This window comes from Anolis sagrei, chromosome 3 (genome assembly GCF_037176765.1).
Source record: "Anolis sagrei isolate rAnoSag1 chromosome 3, rAnoSag1.mat, whole genome shotgun sequence".
NCBI classification, from domain to species: domain Eukaryota; kingdom Metazoa; phylum Chordata; class Lepidosauria; order Squamata; family Dactyloidae; genus Anolis; species Anolis sagrei.
The window spans coordinates 151,540,115-151,563,592 of NC_090023.1; the positions used below are offsets into that span (position 1 = coordinate 151,540,115).

A 23,478-nucleotide genomic window follows, 5' to 3' on the forward strand; every position below is an offset into this window, starting at 1 on the left:
CCATTTACACATTATGTTTGTCCAATTATCTTCTCAGAAGAACTGTCACAACGGGACCTTCACATTAAGTTCTCCCCATCACAGAGCCATCATTTTTGGTCATTGATATTCAATGTAATTTACCTGTAAAATACCGATGACGGCTTTGAAGTATCCGACATGGAAACAAGGAAGCTCTAGGTCAATGTAGCCATAATGCCCCAAACACTCTGCCAGATTCTTTCCACAAGTTTCACAGGGGCGATCCTTTTCACTTGTACCCTTGGAGGGAAAAAAAATAAAACAATCTATGTACTGCCAGATAAATCAGACCTGTCAACACCAGTTATTTACAGAATGATGGGGGTGGAGAATGCAAGGATTGAGATATTTCACCCCACAACCTTAGGGAAAGTCTGTCAGGTTTTGTTAGAATAATAATAATTCCAGAATTAATGCCATTGAGGCACCCAAGATTTTAGAAGCACAACAGTAAGAACAGTCCTCATCAGCATTTACTCTGAACAGGACTCAAGCTCAGTGATGGAGAGTAACAGCTCAGCTATAAGAGAGGAATTCAGGACATAGAATTCTAGACAAACAACTATCCAACTGGAAATACAAATGCCAACTGAACTCAATTCATTTCTGCAAAAACAATTCCAATTCTGAGTTGAAAAACTTGAACAGGTTTTTTTTTGGAAGCACGAAAGTATTAGGCCCTAAATACAGTTTTTAAGAAGACACATTTTGCACACAATAAAGAGAGGGCACTATTGCAAATGCAGTAAGTACATATATGCATTGTTCTTTTTGGACTATTGCAAAGATGGTCCATTATATAGCCCAGCATCGTCTATTGGTTCCTGGAGGTTTCTAATTGAGTCTCCCCCCATATCTTGCTATCCAAGATTCTTTTAGACAGAAAAGACTGAGATTAAACCTGCAACTTACAGCATTCAGTGCACATGCTTCATCATTTCACCTTGGTGTAGAAGACATGGCTGAACTGCTGCACCTGAACTAGAATTTTCTCAACTGGGTGCAGGTTAGGTTTGGGTTTAGCACAGACATGAGATGTTTTGTACTTCCACAATTCCTAACAGCTGGTAAGATGGCTGAGATTTCTGGAGCCACCTGGCGCTGAAGTTTGCCCATGCCTAGTTTAGCATAAATTAGTTTATTCAAGAACTGTCTGCATAGATATTCCTTGGATTTTACAATGAATTTGTTTCAAAAGCGAAACAGCATGAAGCAGCAAAAGGATTTACCATTCGATGATCAAGTACGCCATGAAGTAGAGGAGAGTGATTGTTATCTTGACTGTATAGATTTTTACTAACAACTTGAATGTGAGCCTGTTGCCGCATTTCTTCTGGCGATTTCATCCCAAAGCAGATGTGGCTTCTGTAACAGAAAACAGCAGTTCGGGGAATCTTAAATGCTTCTTTTGGAGTCTAGTTGCTACAGTACATGCTGACTTGCCTCTGGTAGGAAACAAATGCCAAAACCAAACAAAAAACCAAAACCAAACCCAAAACCACAATTTGGACGTAATCCTGTTTTGTGTCTTCTGCTTCTTCTTTGCACTGAGGGTACTATTTTGTGCATTTTGTGCCTTTATGTCATGGCCTTGGGTATGTAGAATAAAACTATTTGTGTGTGGGTGTATGTGTATGTATATATAAATAGATAAAGGTAAAGACATTAAGTCTAGTCATGTTCGACTCTGGAGGTAGTGCTCATCTCCATTTCTAAGCCGAAGAGACAACGTTGTCCGTAGATGCCTCCTAGGTCATGTGGCCGGCATGGCTGCATGGAGCACATATGTGTATGTATATACATATGTGTGTGTGTATACCTATATCTGCTTATTTAAGCCACAGAAGGTAGAAGTGAATCTTTCAATGAATGTGAGTAGTTGCAATGAGGTATCAGGAAATTCAAATGAAGAAATATACACAACGGTTAATAATAGCAACACTTAAATGAAGTACTAGGATAGTAGCAAAGATATCTGTTGAAGAAAACAATACTTAAACAGAAAAGAGGAGCAGTAGATATTGAATACATGTAGTTAATTCTTGCTTAAAATCTTAAAATGGACAATGCTAAGAAGTTACAGATGTTAAAAAGAGATTCTACCAGAAACTGAGACAGTTTCCAAATATCACTCACTCTAGTGTTTAATAGCATTGGTATACACTTTTCATGCAAATATTGTATGCATAGCAATGCAAATATTAACCCTTGTGCCAGCTGAACTGCTGAGCTGAAAATCAGCAGTCCGAATCCATGAGATGGGGTGAGGTCTGTCAGCCCCAGCTTTCCTTGCAGGGTCATGAGAGAAGCCTCCCACAGGATGGTAAAACATCTGGGTGTCCCCTGGGTAACATCCTTGCAGATGGCCAATTCTCTCACACCAGAAGCAACTTGCAATTTTTCAAGTCACTTCTGACACGATAAAAAAAATGAAAATATTATACTAGTTGGGCATCACTTATCCAAAATAATGAAATACATTGGAGAAGGTTGTGTTTAGATCTATATATGTTGTGCCTGCACTGTTTGTTTTTGATAAGGCCAACTGGCTAATCAATAAAAGTTGTTGTCGTTGTTGTATTTAGATCCAAGTCTAAAGACAACCATCATTTGTGATTGGCTTTTAAATGCTTTTAATTTTTTTAAAACTCTAAATTTGAAAAATCTGTGAAATATATAATGTGAATTTGTTTGTGTTCAATTGTCTGATTGTCTTTGTTGTTTGTGTAAATGTAAACTGGGTTTTTGTTGTTGTTGTTCATTCGTTCAGTCGTCTCCGACTCTTCGTGACCTCATGGACCAGTCCACGCCAGAGCTCCCTGTTGGCCGTCACCACCCCCAGCTCCTTCAAGGTCAGTCCAGTCACTTCAAGGATGCCATCCATCCACCTTGCCCTTGGTCGGCCCCTCTTCCTTTTACTTTCCACTTTCCCCAGCATAATTGTCTTCTCTAGGCTTTCCTGTCTCCTCATGATGTGGCCAAAGTACTTCAACTTTGTCTCTAGTATCCTTCCCTCCAATGAGCAGTTGGGCTTTATTTCCTGGAGGATGGACTGGTTGGATCTTCTCGCAGTCCAAGGCAGTCACAGAACTTTCCTCCAACACCACAGCTCAAAAGCATCGATCTTCCTTCGCTCAGCCTTCCCTAAGGTCCAGCTCTCACACCTGTAGGTTACTACAGGGAATACCATGGCTTTGACTATGTGGATCTTTGTTGCCAGTCTGATGTCTCTACTCTTTACTATTTTATCGAGACTGGACATTGCTCTCCTCCCAAGAAGTAAGCGTCTTCTGATTTCCTGGCTACAGTCTGCATCTGCAGTAATCTTTGCACCTACAAATACAAAGTCTGTCACGGCCTCCACATTTTCTCCCTGTATTTCCCAGTTGTCAATCATTCTTGTTGCCATAATCTTGGTTTTTTTGACGTTTAGCTGCAACCCAGCTTTTGCGCTTTCTTCTTTCACCTTGATTAGAAGACTCCTCAGATCCTCCTCGCTTTCGGCTATCAGAGTGGTGTCATCTGCATATCTGAGGTTGTTAATGTTTCTTCCAGCAATTTTCACCCCAGCTTTGCATTCCTCAAGCCCCACACATCGTATGATGTGTTCTGCATACAAGTTAAAAAGGTTGGGTGAGAGGATGCAGCCTTGCCGTACGCCTTTCCCAATCTTGAACCAGTCTGTTGTTCTATGGTCAGTTCTGACTGTTGCTACTTGGTCCTTGTACAGATTCCTCAGGAGAGAGACAAGGTGGCTTGGGATGCCCATCCCACCAAGAACTTGCCACAATTTATTATGATCCACACAGTCAAAGGCTTTAGAATAGTCAATGAAGCAGAAGTAGATGTTTTTCTGAAACTCCCTGCCTTTCTCCATTATCCAGTGGATATTGGCAATCTGGTCTCTCGTTCCTCTGGGTTTTTACCTTTTGGTTTATGTTATTTTGCATTTTTATACGGCACTGGATGTTTCCCTCTCTATATGTTGTAAGCTTTAATGTCCTTTGGGCTTCAGTGGATGTAGCCAAGGTCAGAGGTAGCCCTCCTGAGAAACGGGGAGCCCTTCCACACAGCCATATAATCTAGATTATCAAGGCAGAAAATCCTACAATATCGGCTTTGATCTATCTGAGTCCACACTACCATATATTCCAGTTCAAAGCAGATAATGTGGGGTTTTATTCAGCTGTGTGGAAGAAACCGAACATTCAAAACCAGAGAATAGAAGTATTTTTGGTGTGGGCCCCAAGCCCTCCACAGAACTTGTCAAAACCTTCTCCTTCGCCACGTGCGGTCCACCAACACCTGAGAACACAGGTTGAGGGCCTCGCACGTCAATCACCTCCTAAGCCCCGCCCCCTTTGCGCGAGTCCCGCCCTCTCCTCCTCTTTATGCCGTCACCCCGCGGCTTACATCTTCTTGGCCACGTCGGTCTCGCGGAACTGCTCCTTCACCATGGCGACAGCGGCGAGCGGCGCTCCCGCCCTCCTTCCTCGCTCCTGGAACCGCCGAAAGAGAAACTCAACTGCCTTCCCGAACGTGGAGGGGAAACACCGGCAGCCGCTGCAGCCACGCGCTCGCTGATGACGTCGAGGAAGCGAGGGGAGGTGGCTTTGGAGCGAGCCCCGCTTTCCTGCAGCGCCCCCTAGAGGGCGGGAGGCACAACTTGCAACGGAGGGGTCCCTAATACTAGACCAGAGGTTTTCTAACTTTTCTTGTTGGTGACCCACATTTGGACACCTGCCCTCTTTCGCCAAACGGTCATTCCGTTTTACTATCAAATCAGAAGTTAAACCGCCCCTTTATTAGAGTTTCATACAACATATGGTACATACAATTGTTTCATATAATCTTTACTTAGGTGATCCCTCCTAGTCTGAGGATTATGATCCTCCAATGTCAGTGTACTGGAGGTGGGTCGGTAGGTGACTGTGGAGCTCTATTCTTGATCTGCATCTTCTCCCGCAGTGAGGGCATCGGTTTCCAGGCGGTCGGGGTTGGCTTGATGCGCCTTCCTCTTGGCACATTTCTCTCTTTCGCCCTCCATTCATGCCTCTTCAAATTCTGCAGCACTGCTGGTCACAACTGAACTCCAGCTGGAGTGCTCAAGGGCCAGGGCTTCCCAGTTCTCAGTGTCTATGCCAGAGTTTTTGAGGTTGACTTTGAGCACATCTTTAAATCTCTTTTCCTGTCTGCCAACATTCAGTTTTCCATTCCTGAGTTCGAAATAGAGCAATTGCTTTGGGAGACGGTGGTCGGGCATCCGGACAATGTGGCCGGTCCAGCAGAGTTGGTGGCGGAGGACCATTGCTTCAATGCTGGTGGTCTTTGCTTCTTCCACCACGCTGACATTTGTCTGCTTGTCTTCCCAAGAGATTTGCAGGATTTTTCGGAGGCAGCACTGATGGAATCTGGGTTGTTGTAGGTTTTTTCGGTCTATATGGCCATGTTCTAGAGCAGTGGTTCTCAACCTGGGGTCCCCAGATGTTTTTGGCCTACAACTCCCAGAAATCCCAGCCAATTTACCAGCTGTTAGGATTTCTGGGAGTTGAAGGCCAAAAACATCTGGGGACCCTAAGTTGAGAACCACTGTTCTAGAGACATTCTCTCCTGACATTTCGCCTGCATCTATGGCAAGCATCCTCAGAGGTAGTGAGGTCTGTTGGAACTAGGAAAATGGGTTTATATATCTGTGGAATGACCAGGGTGGGACAAAGAACTCTTGTCTGCTGGAGCTAGGTGTGAATGTTTCAACTGACCACCTTGATTAGCATTTGATGGTCTGGCAGTGCCTGGGACAATCTTGCCTCAAGCAAACAAGAGTTCTTTCCCCTACCCTGAACATTCCACAAATATATAAACCTCCCTTGTCTGGTTTCCAATATACCTCACAGTCTCTGATGGTGCCTGCCATAGAAGTGGGCAAAATGTCAGGAGAGAAAGCTTCTGGAACATGGCCAGAGAGCCCAGAAAACACAGAGCAACACCATGTTTAAACAAGATTTGCAAATTTCCCATTGACACTTCTGTACTAGTTGATTCTTGTGCTGTTCCCTCTTTTGTTACTCCATGGGGGTCCTCACAAACATCTGAGGGCTCTTCCAGGATCTAATCCGGGACACAGCATATTATTTATCTGGCAGTGCAGATTCATATAACCCAGTTTAAAGCAGAAAACCTGGGATCAGATTCTGAAATATGGGGTCTATCTGGAAGGGCCCTACATCCTCACTGACATATATTCCAGTTCAGAGCAGAAAATGTGAGATTTTATTCAGCTCTGTGGAAGGGGCTTTAGTGTGATAAAGCATGCAATTCTACTTGTATTTAATTTTCTGTATATTCAAAGCCATAGCCATCTACTTTGAAGAATGAATGCAGTTAGAGACTTCAATTCCCATGGCTCAATGATAAAGAATCATGGAAATTGTGCTGTACGTCTTTCGTCTCCTATGCTAAAGAGTACTGGTGCCTGGCTCAACTACCATTTCCAGTCAAACAGCAGTCCTAGTGCAGCCAAAATACTTGTATTTCCAGTTATAATCTCCAAAAATTTGGAAGCTGTCTCCTCGCTACTCTGCATGCAAGGCCTCCTTGACAATGGGAGTTTTTCCTCAGAGGCTACATGGCCATCTGTCGGGAGTACTTAGATTGTGTGGGAATGGGATTGGACTGGTGGTGAACTCTTCCCACACGGTGATTACACCAAATTGGGAGGGATAACCATTACTCCAGAAAATAGGAGCAGAATTAAAAACGATCTTAACAGATTAGTGAGATGGGCCAAAACATACAAAATGAAATTCAATAGCGACAAATGGAAGATACTCCAGAAAAAAGGAATTCAAAGATACAAAATGGGGGATGCCTGGCTCGAGAGCAGTACGTGTGAAAAAGATCTTGGGAGTCGTCGTGGACAACAAGTTAAACATGAGCTAACAATGTGATGTGGTGGCAAAAAAAGCCTACGGGATTTTGGCCTGCATCAATATAGTGTCTAGATCCAGGGAAGTCATGCTACCTCTCTATTCCGCTTTGGTTAGACCACACCTGGAATACTGTGTCCAGTTCTGGGCGCCACAATTGAAGGGAGATGTTGACAAGCTGGAATGTGTCTAGAGGCGACTAAAATGATCAAGGGTCTGGAGAACAAGCCCTATGAGGAGCAGCTTAAGGAGCTGGGCATGTTTAGCCTGAAGAAGAGAAGGCTGAGAGGAGATATGACAGCCATGTATAAATATGTGAGAGGAAGCCACAGGGAGGAGGGAGCAAGCTTGTTTTCTGCTTCCTTGGAGGCTAGGATGCAGAACAATGGCTTCAAATTACAAGAGATAAGATTCCATCTGAACATGAGGAACTTCCTGACTATGAGAGCCGTTCAGCAGTGGAACTCTCTGCCCCAGAGTGTGGTGGAGGCTCCTTTGGAAGCTTTTAAATAAAGGCTGGATGGCCATCTGTCAGGGGTGCTTTGAATGCATTTTTCCTGCCTCTTGGTAGGGGTTTGGACTGGATGGCCCATGAGGTCTCTTCCAACTCTTTGATTCTACTGCAGCCAAAATACTTTTATTTCCAGTTATGATCCTCCAACAATTTGGAAACTGTCTCCTCGCCACTCTGCATGCAAGGCCTCCTTGACAATGAGAAGGTTTTTCATCAGAGGCTGGATGACCCATCTGTCGGGAGTGCTTAGATTGTGTGGGAATGGGATTGGACTAGAGGTGAACTCTTCCCACACTGTGATTCTCATGCCTGCAGTCCTATTGGTCCCTCCATCCTTGAGGAAGTCTGTAACGTTCTTCGTAACTTCCTGTCGCCTCTTTCGAAGGAAGCCCGTTCTGAGCCAGTCCCCGGGCCGATGCTTGCTTCCTGATTGGTCTCCGCCCCGCCTCCCTCCCTTCCGCGCGCCGCTATATGATTGGCTGGTGAAAGTTCCTTCCTTCTTTTTCTCCTCTCGCGGCTGCAAGGGAGGCCGGCAAGATGGTGAGCTCCGGCGCGGCCTTGGGAGTTCATCGGGGGGCCTTGTGCAATCCGTCGTGGCCCGGCGCCATCCTCCGCCCTGCGACCCTCGGGGCCGGTGGGCTCCCTTCGACTCGAGCCCCCTGACTCTTTCCGACGGATATTGGGCTGGAGGGGAGGGAAGGAAGCGTCCTAATTCAGCCCTGAATATCTCTCCCCCCCCCCCATCCTTTCCCCTCAGCATAGTGTTCCTCTGCGGCCTGCTCTGTGTCTCAAATAGAGCGAAATAACGCCTTTGTAATGGCATTATCGCTTTCTTTTGCTCTCAAAGACTTCTATTAGTCCAGGGCAATGTTGTTTCTAGAGGGCCACAGGTTTCCCTTCCCTTCTGTATAGTAATCTCATTTTCTGAGTCTGGAAGCATGCATTTTCACAGAACCTTTAGGATTGTTAGCTGTCATTTCTCATAGTTAAAATGAGGCTGATTAGAGTTGGAGAATGCTTGGATGTTTGTTAAAAACCAAGATTCCATCTGAACATTAGGAAGAACTTCCTGACTGTGAGAGCTGTTCAGCAGTGGAACTCTCTGCCCTTTGGAAGCTTTTAAGCAGAGGCTGGATGGCCATCTGTCAGGAGTGCTTTGAGTGCAGTTTTCCTGCTTCTTGGCAGGGCGTTGAACTGGATGGCCCAGGAGGTCTCTTCCAGCTCTATAATTCTATGAAGTACTAATTGTATATAAATCCTGACTTTTTTGGAATGTATTTTCCCCAGAACCTCTAGGATTATTAGCTGCCCATTACTTGTAGTTAAAATGAGGCTGATTAGAGTTGGAGAATGCTTGTTAAGTACTAATTGTGTATGAATCCTGACTTTTTGGAATGTATTTATTGCAGAACGACACAGTGACCATCCGAACAAGGAAGTTTATGACAAATAGGCTGCTTCAGCGCAAGCAGATGGTGAGATGATACTTCTGATCATTGTTCAAGTTTAACTAGATTGTGTTTAGTCACGGATGTACTGGACATTGGATCTTTACTACAGTATTCTGTGTCATTTTTGTTTTTGCTTGTCAGTGCTTTCCACTACTTTGGTTAACAAAACTAACTGATATCAGAGTGACTTAAAGTTACTGAAATACAGTACATAATGGTGACATTTTGGAATAGTACTCTATTATTTTTTTCTTCCTTCTGTCACCGTCTTTGGTTAGCGTTATTTTTATTTATTTCCATAGTATGTGGCACCATTGAGAGATTATTTTGCATCCACCTACAGTGTTGGAATTGTTAGAACTACCTTTCGTTACCATCCATGTTTAGCATTATTTTTATTTATTTCCATAGTATGTGGCACCATTGAGAGATTATTTTGTATCTACCTACAACAGTGGTTCTCAACTTGTGGGTCCTCAGATGTTTTGGCCTACAACTCCCAGCCGGTTTACCAGCTGGTTTACCAGTTGTTAGGATTTCTGGGAGTTGAAGGCCAAAACATCTGGGGACCCACAGGTTGAGAACCACTGACCTACAGTGTTAAAATTGTTAGAACTACCTTGCTTAAGTCGCTACATAAGTTCTATAGAAGTGTACTGCTCATTCTTGATTAGTCTTGCTATGCATTATTGATTGATTGATAGATTTTATATCATTTATATACCACTTTTCTCAACAAGGTAAATGGCGAAATTCAGTACCTCACAGAGTACAACATATAACTCATAATTAAAATAGCATATAAGAAAAGTTTAAAACCAGAAACTAAAACATCGAACATAGACGACATAAAACATAGAAAATTTGACATTGCACCAATCCCAAAGTTGTCTTGACTGCATCTCACTCCCCAAATGCTTGCTTTAAATGCCATGTTTTAAGTAGTTCTCTAAATGTCAGGAGGAGGGTCGATCTGATCTCACTGGGGAGTTCCACAGCCGAGGGACCACCACTGAGAAGGCCCCATCTCTTGTCCCCACCAGTTGCGCCTGTGAGGGTGGTGGGACCATCAGCAAGACCTCAGCCGATCTTAATGCTCTAGCTGGCTCATGAAGGGAGATATGTTTGGATAGATAAACTGGACTGGAACTGTTTAGAAATTTATAGGCTAAAGCTAACACTTTGAATTGAGCTTGATAGCAAACCAGCAGCCAGTGGAGCTTGCTCAATAGTACTGATACCTGTGGGACTCCACAGGACAATAGCCGTGGTTTCCCCCAGCAACACCTCCTGAGAATGACCATCTAGGAAGGACAGGAGCCACTGTAAAACAATACCCCCAAGCCCTATATCCTCGAGGCATCCCAGAAGGATACTGTAGTCTATGGTATCGAAGGCTGATCAGTTTTTCATTGATACTGATCTGCGTCAAATCAGTATTTCATTATTACTGATGTAAATCTATACAACTTGAGCAGATCTTGCTGAAATCATGGCCCCGTGGTTTAGCCAGATCATCATCATTTTTATTTTTTTGTCCACCTCTCCTTATAGCTTGAAGTGGGTTACAACATTGCTACGACACACATTCACATAAAAACATAGCTTTGCTGTAGTGGCTACTCTTGTTTTTGTATTTTAAGTTTTTGCAACTGTTTTGAGGAGCCCCCGGTGGCACAGTGGGTTAAAGCCCTGAGCCGGCAGGACTGAAGACCGACAGGTTGCAGGTTCGAATCCGGGGAGAGGTGGATGAGCTCCCTCTACCAGCTCCAGCTCCTCAAGCGGGGACATGAGAGAAGCCTCCCACAAGGATGATAAAACATCAAATCATCCTGGCGTCCCCTGGGCAACGTCCTTGCAGACGGCCAATTCTCTCACAACAGAAGTGACTTGCAGTTTCTCAGGTCGCTCCTGACACGACCAAAAACAAACAAACATCTGTTTGAGGTGTTAAACTGCTAATTAAGTAATTCATTTGATGTATTATATAAATGTGATTTGGTTTTTAAAGAAATTATTGCATTTTGAAGATTCACTGGTGTGCTTATAAGTTTGCACTTCACCCTATTGTGCAAGTTCTGTTTAAAAATGAGCTTTAAACGTGAGTTCCTGGAATAGCAGTTTACGCATATATGTTTCGGGCCTGCTTCATATGCCATGCTTTAAAGACACTTCCAAATGAAGCGTTGCCCCGTTTCATTGATGGTTCATGGGCAATTCAGATGGTGTCTTCTTCTTGCCACCATATTTGAGATAGTTTTCCAATCTTTTGCCTCCAAATCCATTAAGGGCTAATAGAATAACATGATATGGAGCTGTTTAGAAGAACACTGTGTGTCTATGAGGGGACATGTAAGTTTATTTATGGCTTGCGTGTGGGGCACTGTAATTGTGCTCCAGATAGTAATTCATGTGAAATGTGTGTGCTTAAAAATGTTTCTTTTTGCAAAATGCCACAGTGTTTAATGGATTGTCAATGTTGTATTCATAGGTAATCGATGTTTTACATCCTGGAAAGGCCACTGTCCCCAAAACTGAGATCCGTGAAAAGTTGGCTAAAATGTACAAGACCACACCAGATGTCATTTTCGTCTTTGGCTTCAGAACCCATTTTGGGGGTGGAAAGACGACAGGCTTTGGCATGATCTATGATTCCCTGGACTACGCAAAGAAAAATGAACCAAAACACAGATTAGCCAGGGTAAGATTATTTGACTGCTGTTGATAGGCCAGCCGTTGTGCTAAAAGGATGTCATTGTCATTGCGTTTTAAGTGTTTACTGCAGGTTGAGTATCTCTTACCTGAAATTCTTAGCGTCAGAAGTGTATCGGATTTTGGAATATCTTCATTTACACACACAAACATAATGAGATACCTTGGAGCTGAGACCTAGGGCCCTTTCAGACAGGCCCAAAGCCCAGGATATGATCCCAGGTTTTCTGTTTATCCCAGATTATCCGGCAGTGCAGACTCATCCAATCCAATTTAAAGCAGAAAACTTGAGATCAGATCCTGGGATATGAGGCCTTTCTGGAAGGGCCCCTAGTTTGGAAAATGGAATTCATTTATGTTTTGCATATGCTTTTATATGCGAAGGCTTAAGCTAATTTTATACAATTTTTTATGTCATAGTGAATTAAAAGTTGGCGTATGTCACTATTTCAGCCAATGATTTTAGATTTTGGGGTATTTCAGAATTCTGGATGTAAGATGCTTAACTTATAGAGCTACATTGTTCTTTCATCTCAAATATGGCTTATACTTTTTCACCAAAGCATTATGTATGTTAAAATTTGGAATTTTATTATTTTCCTTCCATCTTTTATTTAAAGAAACATACTCTCACTACAACCCTGGAGGGCCAATCTATCGAATTGGGATTTGAAACGTCCATGTTCAAGTGCCTACTAAGTCATGAAATGGTCCAGTTACATTGAGTCTAATATATGCCACAGAGTAGTTCTTAAGACAAACTTAAGAAGGAGGAGAACCATACCTCCTGCCCCTCCCGTTTAATTTTTAGGAAAGACAGGGTGTGTTTATGTATATTCTTAAATGCACCCTGTGAGGTAACTTAAGCCAATACAATGTTTGGACTCTTTCTTTGGTTGTGGTGAGTTTTCTGGGCTGTATGGCCATGTTCCAGAAGTATTCTCTCCTGACGTTTCGCCCACATCTGTGGCAGGTATTCTCAGAGGTTGTGAGGTATATTGGAAACTGGATAAGGGAGGAGTATATATCTGTTGAAGGTCCAGGGTGGGAGAAAAAACTCTTGCCTGTTGGAGGCAAATGTGAATGTTGCAATTAATCATTTTGATTAGCATTGCAAAGTCTTTCAGCTTCAAGGCATGGCTGATTCCTGCCTGGGGGGATCCTTTGTTGGGAGGTGTTAGCTGGCCCTGATTGTTTCATGTCTGGATTTCACCTGTTTTCACAGTGTTGCTCTTTATTTACAGTCCTGATTTAGAGTTTTTAAATACTGCCAGATTTTGTTCATTTTCATGGTTTCCTCTCTGTTGACATTGTCCACATGCTATGTTGGCTCTTCTTCCTGTTTCTCATAACACTATTCAGAGTACGGTGTTCATTTTTTTTTTGTAAAATGGCATAATATGAAGCACCTACAGAGCGTTTAGATTGGTACATGTAAAAGATTGAATACAATGTACATTTCTAGTATAGATGCATTTTAATACACTGCCTGTATAGGTTGTATTGGATACAGTTTCATAGGCAAGATGCATAGTAAGCACTGATACCAGCCTGTATTCTGAAATTTCTGAAAAAATTGGCAATTCTGTGATACCCAACACTACTTTATTTTCTGTTATATATTAGCACGGCTTGTATGAAAAGAAAAAGACTTCAAGGAAACAGCGTAAAGAACGCAAGAACAGGATGAAGAAGGTCAGGGGAACAGCCAAAGCAAACGTTGGGGCTACCAAGAAGGTAAGATGAGCCAATCCTTCCTCCCAAATACAGATTACTATTGTAACACTGTTATCCATTACACCAGCAAAATAAATTTTCTGTTTTTTCCAACATTCAACTTACTTCCGGATCACAGAAGGTAATTCTGAGATAGCGTGTGGTTCATAGCTCCCACAGTAGTTTAGTTTTTGTGCACCTTTTGCTACTTAATAGATAACAAAGTAGTTCCAAGTGTATAATCTCCAAAGTCTTCATCTGAAGATGAAATGTTTTGGAGCGTATCTTCCCTTTTTCCTCCCTCGGTTGCATTGAAGCAGTACTCTTCTCCTTACCCTAACCTAACCAAATCTGTGACAAATAGAAAGCAAAACAAATACTCATTGATATATAGCAGAGATGAAAATTCATAGAGCTTTTAAACCAAATGCAACCTTTGCTTAACAAATAGTTTGCAAAGCAATACATGAGGCTTTTAATATGGGCATGATTTAAAATTGGCTTTTCAGTATTTCTCATTCCTGTAGAAAGATAGAATAGATGAGTTTTTTGAAGTGTGGCTGAATTGCTTTACATACATTCTTTCTTTTGATTACTAGTAACCCTTTTATTTTCACTTTTCTTTCCTACTTTCTTGGAATTCTTATTGATCAGAAATGAAGTGTCTAGCAGGTACTGAGAATAAGCATGGATGTGATTGCATGAATTATGCATCACTTGCTTGATTTCCTATAGCTCCCTGGCTTTATCTGTGTGGTTTTGCATTGGAATAGAACTTCTGTGTATGTTTATAGTTTCAAGCATCAGGTAGGTTGCCACATACTTTGCCCGAAATGTTTGGTTTAGTTAGAAAACAAACTAATGTTAAATACCTTTTCCTTCTATACACAGTATTATGAAGTTTTTTGATTGAAACATATTAATTCAAGCATGGCCTTAAATTTCCAAAATATGTGTTGCATGTTACTACGGCAGTTTTTGGAAAGTGAGGCTTCATACTGAAGAGTTAAAATCAGTACTAATTATTCCTAGCATAGACTTATTGAAATGAATCAGGCTTCTTAATCATAACTAACTTAGTTTTTTCACTGGATCTACTTTTAAGTATCACTAATCAATTGAATCATAATGTTAACTGTGTGTCAAGCCAAATTATATGAAAAGCAGTATGTTAAGCACTTATTTGTATAGGTTGGCTGAATGGTGTTGTTGGGCTTGGCCTCATGTAAGCCGCTCTGAGTTCCTTGGAGAGATGGTGGCAGGGTATAAATAAAGTTTATTGTGTATTGTCGAAGGCTTTCATGACCGGAATCACTGGGTTGTTGTAGGTTTTTTCGGGCTAAATGGCCATGTAGCCCAAAAAAATCTACAACAACACACTGTTGTTGTTGTTGTTGCTATTATTATCTAACAATAGATAATAATAATAAAAAAACTGATAGATGACTGTTTCCCTGTGTAAAATAATAAACTAATAATAATAAAAAACTTTATTTATATCCTGCCACCATCTCCCAAAAGGCACTACAAGGCACTACATTTCTAGTGCCTTGTAAGCTGCCCCAAGGGACTTGGGGCAGCTTACAAGGCACTACAAATGTAGTATATACCATAAACGGTACATAAAAACAATATCACATAAAGTTATAAAAACAACCACTATTAACACATAAAATAAAAACAGTCTAAAATGCAGATCATCTATAGCAGTGGTTCTCAACCTGGGGTCCCCAGATGTTTTTGGCCTAAAACTCCCAGAAATCCCACCCAGTTTACCAGCTGTTAGGATTTCTGGGAGTTGGAGGCCAAAAACATCTGGGGACCCCAGGTTGAGAACCACTGATCTATAGTTAAAACTAGCCGCCTTCAAATCACAACTGAAGTGCCAAATTGTCAAACCTCATATGGACCCATTACTACTCGATGCCAAAAGCCTGCTTATAACATTTATTTATAACATATTAGTTTTTTATAATGTTTTAATAGGATGCATACAACATACATACAACAAGAGTATTAGCATTTGTAATTGACTACTGTTGAGGGAGGCATCCAGTTAATATCCCTGTACTCCTGCTCCATGACAGCTATGTTGAAAATGTTTTCTACAGAAAGTTTGTTGAAAATGTTTACTACACAAAGTTTTTCTCATATTGTGGAGAAGTGAAATGAGCATGATCTCTTCAGTATTAACATGTATCCTTATAAGAATAGGTAGTCTGATTAAATTATGATACAGCATATTCTAAATCATTCATACAGGATTATCTAGTTACATGAGTCCTACCTCTGGCTTAAAAGAAGCAAGGATAGAGCACACACATGGGTTTTAAGGGAGACACATGCTTCCTGGAACCCCAAAGCATCCATCTTTCAGTAAAGAGTGAAAATTAAAGGAGCTTGTGATTATATGCCCTGTAGTCCACTCTTACCTGCCCTGTATTCCAGTTTCAGTAAGATGTCTAAGTAAAGGTATGAGAAGGTGGCATCATGGTGTACTCTGTGCTATATGTATGCTGTTTGTAGCTTACTTGACCAAGAACACAACAGTATTAGAGATGTTGGACTTTGGAGTTGATACAGCTCTAACTTAGTTCACATATGCTATTATGGCCTCTTGGGTGCTTAAAAACTGCAGCTGCTGCAACCAATCAGCGTGTACCACTGTACTGCAGGATGATTATCCACATACTGTAAACAATGTTTCAAAAATCTAAAATACAGTAGTTTTGAGTGCTTCGAGAGCAAGATTTTTAGGCTTTGATTTGCCCGTTTTTCTTTCTTAATCTCAAAAGTTTTTATTTTTACATTTTTTTTACAGAAATTACATTTTTAATCAAGATCAAATAAAATACATTGGTATTATTTTTTCCCCTCTCTCCCCCTTTCCCAAAATCTACACATATATGTATACATCCACACATACACTTCTGAGCAGTGCCTACAATAATTGGGTTGCTTTGAGTTTTCCGGGCTGTATGCCATATTCCAGAAGCATTCTCTCCTGACGTTTCGTCCACATCTATAGTAGGCATCCTCAGAGGTTCTGAGGTATATTGGAAATAAGACAAGAGAGGTTTATATATCTGTTGAAGGTCCAGGGTGGGAGAAAGAACTCTTGTCTGTTGTTTTCTGTTATACTCTTTTCTCCCCTTTCACCCCTCCTGTTGCAGTGACATTCATATACAATGTTACCTTTCCTTCGCAAAACATTGACCCGTTCTTCCTTCTAGCTCAAGAATCATCTAAAAATTCTAACAAACTCCAAATTAAGGAGCCTATTCTAAAATATTTCCCCTTCTTCCCACAAAGCTCAAAGAAAGTTACCATTCCATAACAAAGTTCTTCTCTACTTTGTTCCTTTTCATCACAGCCAATTTATCCACATCCCTCATTCCAAAAACTTTCACTATCCATTTTATTTTGTACTTTTCTTTTTTTTATCCTTCACCACAAGTCCCTGTCCCTTTGCCTTATTCTGTAATGGTTTATCCTCCAGTAGCTCGTTTTTTAAAGTGTGCTTACCTTAGTATTTAGATTAAATAATTGGACTGGGACTCTGTGGGTCCTTCCACACAGCCACATAACCCAGACTATCAGGGCAGAAAATCTACAATATCTGTTTTGAACTGGGTTATCTGAGTCCACACTGCCGTATATTCCAGTTCAAAGCAGGTAATTTGAGATTTTATTCAGCAGTGTGGAAGGGGCCTGGGAAACCAGGGTTTGAATCCACACTCAGCCATAGCAAGTCATAGTCTGGTAGCTTCGGCAATGGCAAACCCCCTCTAGCTAAAACTTGCCAAGGAAAGCTGATGCTAGAGGCTTCCCATGGGCTCACCATAAGTCAGAAAGGACTTGAAGGCACCCAGCAGCACAATAACTCCTTGATCCTGCCCAGTAGTCAAGAACTCTCAGGTTTTTGTATTATCTTCAATGTTTGCTTAACCCTATCAACATGCTCCTCAAATACTCATTTCAAGTTGCTTCTCAAATACTCACCAGTTCTGCTTTCAAAATACCCATGACTGGTTTTGATTTTCTTCAAAACCTCATTGAATCTTGATTTCCTTTTTCATCACTGTACCCTAATCCGTTTCACCAGAAATGTAGATTGTAACATGGTTGTACCTGAAATCCTACTAATGTGATCTGGCTTTTTAGTTCTCAAAAATCAATTCAGAGTATTTTCTTTGGGAAAATGTGACATCTGACAGTCATTTTGGTGTGGCCTGAAACAATTCTTGTGTCTTTTAAAAAGTATGTTAAAGGTGTACTAAATGTTTGTTCCTTTTTTTCTTGCAGTAAGCCAACATGTGGATACAACAGGTAGAGTTGTTTTTTGATTCATTATTTTGTTTTGGTTGCAGTATACCTTATGGATAGTTACTTGGGAGTAGATTCCTTCTAAAAGTCTGGTTGATAAGTCTGATAATAAGCTCCCTCTGACTTTATGTTGGCCTGGCTTTTGCATATGCCCCAGTAATTCCTATAACTATATCAGGGGGCTTTTTTAGCTTATTAAAAATTGTGTGTTGTTTGTTTTGAATTTATGTTTTTAAGTTACACGTTAAATGTTTTGTGTTTGTCCCCAAGTTACAAACATTTGATTTGGAAATGACACATAGTTAAGAACGGTAGTAAGACAACAGGAAGTGAGAGAAATCTTCCCTTAGGAAGGGGAATTCACACCTGAAAGAGTTATCATGGGAAAAGGTGTCTCCACTGAAGATATACCACCAATCTTTCTTTCCACAATAAGCCAACTTTTTTCAAAATCCAGTTCTCACAGGGACAGAAAGTGAGGTGATACCTTCTGAACTGGGGCATCTTGTTTGTAACCTTGGGGCTGCCTGTATAGAGTTCTGCAATCTGGAGCCTTATTCAGGCCTTAGAGAGGAACCATTTGAGTTATGTCCAGTTCTACAGCATGTCTTTTCCATATTAAAGGGGTGAAAGAGAAGTTGTAAGAAGAAGACCAAAAATAAGAAAAATTAAAATGCACCAAAATTTCTTTGCAGTCTTTTTTCACTTCAGATAGCTTGCTGGAATTTAATTGCAGTAGTTTCCACAGTTGTAGTGGAGGCTTTCCATGAAGTATTATGTGCATTCTTGTTTCCAGTCTTCCCATGCTGTCTACATTCTCTTGGCCAGTTGGTTGCGTCTTGTAGGAAGGCACTCTTATGTTGCAATTAATTAATTGCGGTGGAGGGATTTGTTAATTTGATAAGATAGAATTTTATTTTATTGTCTGACAAAGCTGACACCCTTTTCCTTTTTCTCCCTCTACAGAAAAACTAAATTATGCCATCGGAAAATCCATGAAGATAGTACTGATTTGCCAGTACGCCTTCAAATAAATTGTATAAAAAAATTAACACTTTGTTTTCTTGGGTTTTGCCTTTTGATGGATAGGACTGCTCCGATGTGTGAATGTCATCAAAGGAAAAACAAAAACACATATTTTCCCATGGTATTGAATAAAATCATCTTGGAGTGGGCAGGCTTTAATCTGGAGGCCTATATGTGTCATTGGCCACCTCCTGGGTGGCCAGCGTTTCTCTTTCTTTTCATTATATCTCTTTGTCCTGAATTGAATCAAAGATGACTTACAACAGTAATTAAAACAAAATAGATGCATTAAATTTAGTAATAATATGCATAGTTTAACACAATATAGATGCATTTAATAATCATGTTGAGAGTAATTAAAGTACAGTTGGATTTCCACTAGCTACTCTTAAGTCAACATTGACTTAATGGCAGTCTATGAATGAGCTTTCTATCAGTAGCCTTACTCAGTTTTTGAAGATTTAGGGCTATGGTTTCTTTGGTTGAGTCTATCAATTTGGAATGTGGTTTTTCTCTTTTCCCTCTACTTCCTACGCCAAGCATTGTTGCCTTTTTTTCTCATATCTTCTCATGAAACGGTCAAGGAGCTCCCGGTGGCATAATGGGTTAAATCCTTGTGCTGGCAGAACTGCTGACCAAAAGGTTCAGGGTGAACTCCCGTCTGTCGGCTCCAGCTCATGCAGGGACATGAGAGAAGCCTTCCAGAGGATGGTAAAACATCGGGGATCCCCTGGGCAATGTCCTTGGCTTCTAGAGAGGGTTCAAGGTTTTGCTGTTGGATCCATGTATTCTTTTTAGCAGCCCAAGGTATCAGCACATTTCAAATGAGTTAATTTTCTTCCTACCAGCTTTCTTCACAGTCCAACTTCTACAACCATACATAGAAGTGATAACTACAATGGTATGGACAATCCTAACTTCAGTATTCAATGAAAGACACTTCAGTATCTTGTTCAGTTCTGCCTTTCCAAGCCCCTATAGCTTCCATTTTGAGCCAAGATACCAGGAATCTTGGAGCTATTTCAATTTTTTCATCTATTGCATCCAAATAAGATAAGGTCATTTTTTTGTGATCAGCTCTAAGCTTGCAATTGCACTTTTTTCCTTGCTTAAGTAATTGCTCCAGGTCTTTGCTATTTTCTACTAGTTTTATTTATTTATTTATTTATTTATTTAAAATATTTATATTCCACCCTTCTCACCCCGCAGGGCACTCAGGGCGGATTTAAATGTACACATGTATGGCAAACATTCATTGCCATAGACACACAACACATATAGACAGACAGTCAGAGGCTATTTAACATTCCAACTTTACTGACCACCAGGGGAGCTGTCGCTTCACCGTCCATCTGTGACACTGATGAAGTACTTTCCGCATTCCCCACATGCTTTGCTGGAGATTTTTTTTATGGCCTCATCCCCACACATAGGTGGTACCTAAATTTCCTACTTGACAGATGCAACTGTCTTTCGGGTTGCAAAGGTCGACAACAAGCTACACAAAATTGGTTGGAAGCTCACTCTGACCTGGGCTGGCTTTGAATTCATGACCTTTTGGTCAGTAGTGATCTTATGCCAAGTATCTTAAATTAAGGTTGTTCAATTTTCACATTGCCTTCATCTGAGTGTAATCCTGCTTACCTCTAATACCTTCAATGTACAATTTAAACAGATGGCTGATAAAATGCATCTTTGCATGACTTCTTTGCCAATTGGAAACCATTAAGTTTCTCTATATTCTATCCTGATGATAACTTATTGCCCTGAGTGTAGGTTATGGACATCGGAACAATAGAATGTGGCATACCATTCCTTTATAGGTTTTAATGATCTATACAATTGAAGGCTTTGATAATAATATACAAAACACACCTTAATTTTCTTCATTTTTGTATGCAACACCAGAGGCACTCCCAAGTGGCCAGCTACTGGTCAAATGATATTTAGTACAATGCCAAGTTTTTAAACTTTGTGTTTTTAAATATATTACAACTGTATCCTCGCTTCACTTCTGACATGATAAATAAATAGTACCCCTGTGTTAGGTCTGCCAACAACCCAGCTAAGTATTGGGGAGTTTCCAGAACCTTTGAATTATACATGTATATCCTGTGCCTGAATTGAGTCCTCGATAGCTCCATGTGCAGTCCTCTAAAGCAGGCTTGACAACTCAAGTCAGAAGGGGAAATGAATATTTTCTGGCTTCTAAGATTGTTGTTTACCCACTGCTGATAAAAATGGATATTTGGAAATTGTAGCCTAAATATCTTAAAGATACCAGGTCCCATCTGATCTTCAAAACTAATCAGGGTCAGCCCTTGTTAGTACTCTTATGGAAGACTGCCAACCAGATATTGCAGGATGAATTTCTGAGGACAGAACTGTCAAAACCACTTCTGAGTATTCCTTACCTTAGAAAATCTTATGAAATGCATGGGATTGCCATAAATCGATAGGTCGGCTTGAAGGCACACAGACTGGTTTAACATTGATTAAGTATCAAGTGTGTGAAAGCAGGTGTTTGTATGTGAGAAAGTGAGTGAGTAGGTGCATGTGCCCAACAACAGATAACCTTTTTTGGTGAAGGATCACTGTTTAAATTACAGGGCTACATAAAATATAAAAATGGGTTACCTGGTAAAATTTTAACAATTTTTAAAACTTAAATCTGCCTTCCTCCATTTCCCAGAATTCTGCATGATAGTATATAGTTGTGGTTTTCATGCTGTTTTGAGGAAATGGATTTTGTGTAAGTTTACTTAAATTCTTCAATGAAGTCAGTATTTGTGGATAAGAATAATATCGCTTCTTCCCTGTTTATCCTGCAGCTATTAATTCCCCTGAAACAGCAAGAGAGCGATCAATGTGTTTTAGGCCCCTTTTGCAAGTCATGCCAGGTAGGGAGGGCCAACCAGTGTGCCAAGTGAGTGGACCATGTCTTCAAATATTCTGTAGCTCAGTGGGGTTTTCTGATTGATATTTTGGGGTTCCTCAGCAGTTGATGGAAATAGTTCACTGAAAGTGGGGAATCTTAAAACCACTGACTTTTGCATGGAGTATTTTAATATTGAAGGAGAGTGAGAACTTCAGTGTGAGCAAAACAGCCTTAGCAGCTGTATCAGTCCTCTTTTCCTTCTGACATCCTCCTTTGAAATTGCTTTTCAGCTGATGGTTCTGATCTAGTAATGATGCCTCTGGGGCCTAATTAACAGGAAAATGGCAATTATGCCTTCATGCCAGAGCTTCCCAATGTGTTACCTCTGAAGTTTCTCACTTACTTGTGCTAACAAATTAACTTTTGCAGGGGGTAGCTTTTCTGCTGAGGATGAAATGCAAAAAAGGCTAAATTGCTACTTTCTTGAAGAAAGTTCTGTGTGGCCTGTGCATTTTCCTGTTTAATTTTTTGCTGAAACGGACAACATTTTTTGGTGAACTTGCTCATCCAAATGGCGCTGTTTTACCCCCAGGTTGATAAAATTCTAGAGATCTGGTTATGCCTTAAACTTCCTGTCCAGCAATTGACTTCGTGTGAATATTTTATGTCTAGGTTTAAGTTCCGAATAGAAATCTGGCTTGGTTAAAGGTTTGGTTCCTCTTGTTGCATTGGAATATGAAAATCTGTTCCTAAGTGCAGAGTAAATAGACATTTGATATACAGGATTTATGCAACAATATGTAAGCATATTCTGAGATTCAAACAGCAAATATAAGATTTATGTTCTCACAATTTGGATCCTGCTTGGGGGGGTGGGATAAATATGGGATAAGAACACAACAACTGGACTGTACAAGAGGATTAAATTACTATTTAGTAAGTGTACAAGGTCTTGTGAAAATGTCAAAGCAAAGAGGTAATTGGAAAGCTCCATTTTGGGGGATTTTAATGCAGACTTTGTAGAATTCTTTCCTCTTTCAAACAGCAAGCAAAACTGTACATATACACAGGGGTGGCTCAACCCATTACGCAAAGTAAGCATTTGCAGTATAGTTGATATTGCCCAGGGGTGCTCTTGGGGGAAAATAGACCTTGACGTATGCGAATTGTAGTTACTGGGATGTATAGTTCACCTACAATCAAAGAGCATTCTGAACTCCACCAATGATGGAATTGAACCAAACATGGCACACAGAACTCCCACGACGAACAGAATATATATATCAGTGATTGGTTGGGGCGGTGTGTGTGTGTGTGTGTGTGTGTGCCAAAATACTGTTTGCTTACCGTTGAAAATTACCTAGAACAAGATGCCAATTGTGTCCCTTGCGCTAAATCTTCAAATGACTGCATAAGGTGATTCAGGTCTGTATTGTGATCGTTGTTGATGTGTGAAAGTAATAAATCTGCTTACCAAAACTTTACCAGGGTTCAAAACACAAGATTTTTATTACATTTTATTACTTATACGTATTATATGTAGTGTGTCATGAATCCATTATTTGTGACTTAATTCCATTCAGCTGTCCCTCTTGCTAGTTTCCATTTGTAAATTTATCATTCAAGGATTATGACCTGGAAATCCCTTAGACCCGTCGCAAACTCTGTTCCTGCGGGAGCAAACCTTGCTAGCACGTCCCTGACGTCATGAGACTCCACCTCTCGCCCCGCCCCTTTCTCCGCCTCTTTCTCCTTGCGAGAGTGGTTTTTCCTTTGCTAGGGCAGCATTACCAGCATACTCTCTCAGTTGGCAGAATTCAACTGAGAGAAAATGCGGGCAATGCTGCCCTAGCAAAGGAAAAACCATGCTAGCAAAGAGAAAGGGGCGGAGAAAGGGGCGGGGCGAGA

General features: G+C 40.9%; 2 protein-coding genes across 5 annotated transcripts in view; one reads left to right on the top strand and one right to left on the bottom strand.

Annotated features, from left to right (window-relative positions):
• POLR3A (RNA polymerase III subunit A) overlaps nucleotides 1-4,600 on the bottom strand; it is a 46,304-nt gene extending 41,704 nt beyond the window's left edge. For both annotated transcript variants that reach the window (XM_060769075.2, XM_067466964.1), the window contains exons 1-3: nucleotides 4,435-4,600; nucleotides 1,251-1,386; nucleotides 124-261 (exon numbers count right to left, since the gene is read on the bottom strand). In XM_060769075.2, coding sequence (XP_060625058.1) covers nucleotides 124-261; nucleotides 1,251-1,386; nucleotides 4,435-4,478 — 318 coding nt within the window. In that variant the 5' untranslated portion in view covers nucleotides 4,479-4,600. The remainder of the gene's footprint in view (nucleotides 1-123; nucleotides 262-1,250; nucleotides 1,387-4,434) is intronic.
• Nucleotides 4,601-7,892: 3,292 nt separating this feature from the next.
• Nucleotides 7,893-18,718, top strand: RPS24 (ribosomal protein S24). 3 transcript variants are annotated; one of them, XM_060769083.2, is made up of 7 exons: nucleotides 7,893-8,001; nucleotides 8,871-8,936; nucleotides 11,404-11,613; nucleotides 13,251-13,361; nucleotides 13,995-14,012; nucleotides 17,646-17,669; nucleotides 18,633-18,718. In XM_060769083.2, exons 1-5 carry the CDS (start codon nucleotides 7,999-8,001, stop codon nucleotides 13,998-14,000), a joined length of 396 nt encoding a protein of 131 aa, XP_060625066.1. In that variant the 5' UTR covers nucleotides 7,893-7,998; the 3' UTR covers nucleotides 14,001-14,012; nucleotides 17,646-17,669; nucleotides 18,633-18,718. The 3 variants fall into 3 exon arrangements, with proteins under 3 accessions (XP_060625066.1, XP_060625067.1, XP_060625063.1); XM_060769084.2 differs by lacking the exon at nucleotides 13,995-14,012; XM_060769080.2 differs by lacking the exons at nucleotides 13,995-14,012; nucleotides 17,646-17,669; nucleotides 18,633-18,718 and having other exon boundaries at nucleotides 13,251-13,370.
• The last annotated feature ends 4,760 nt before the right edge of the window (nucleotides 18,719-23,478 follow it).

Coding starts and splice junctions, on each gene's coding strand:
- RPS24 (XM_060769080.2), top strand. Junction 8,937..11,403: donor TGCTTCAGCGCAAGCAGATG/GTGAGATGATAC, acceptor TTGTATTCATAG/GTAATCGATGTTTTACATCC. Junction 11,614..13,250: donor CAAAACACAGATTAGCCAGG/GTAAGATTATTT, acceptor GTTATATATTAG/CACGGCTTGTATGAAAAGAA.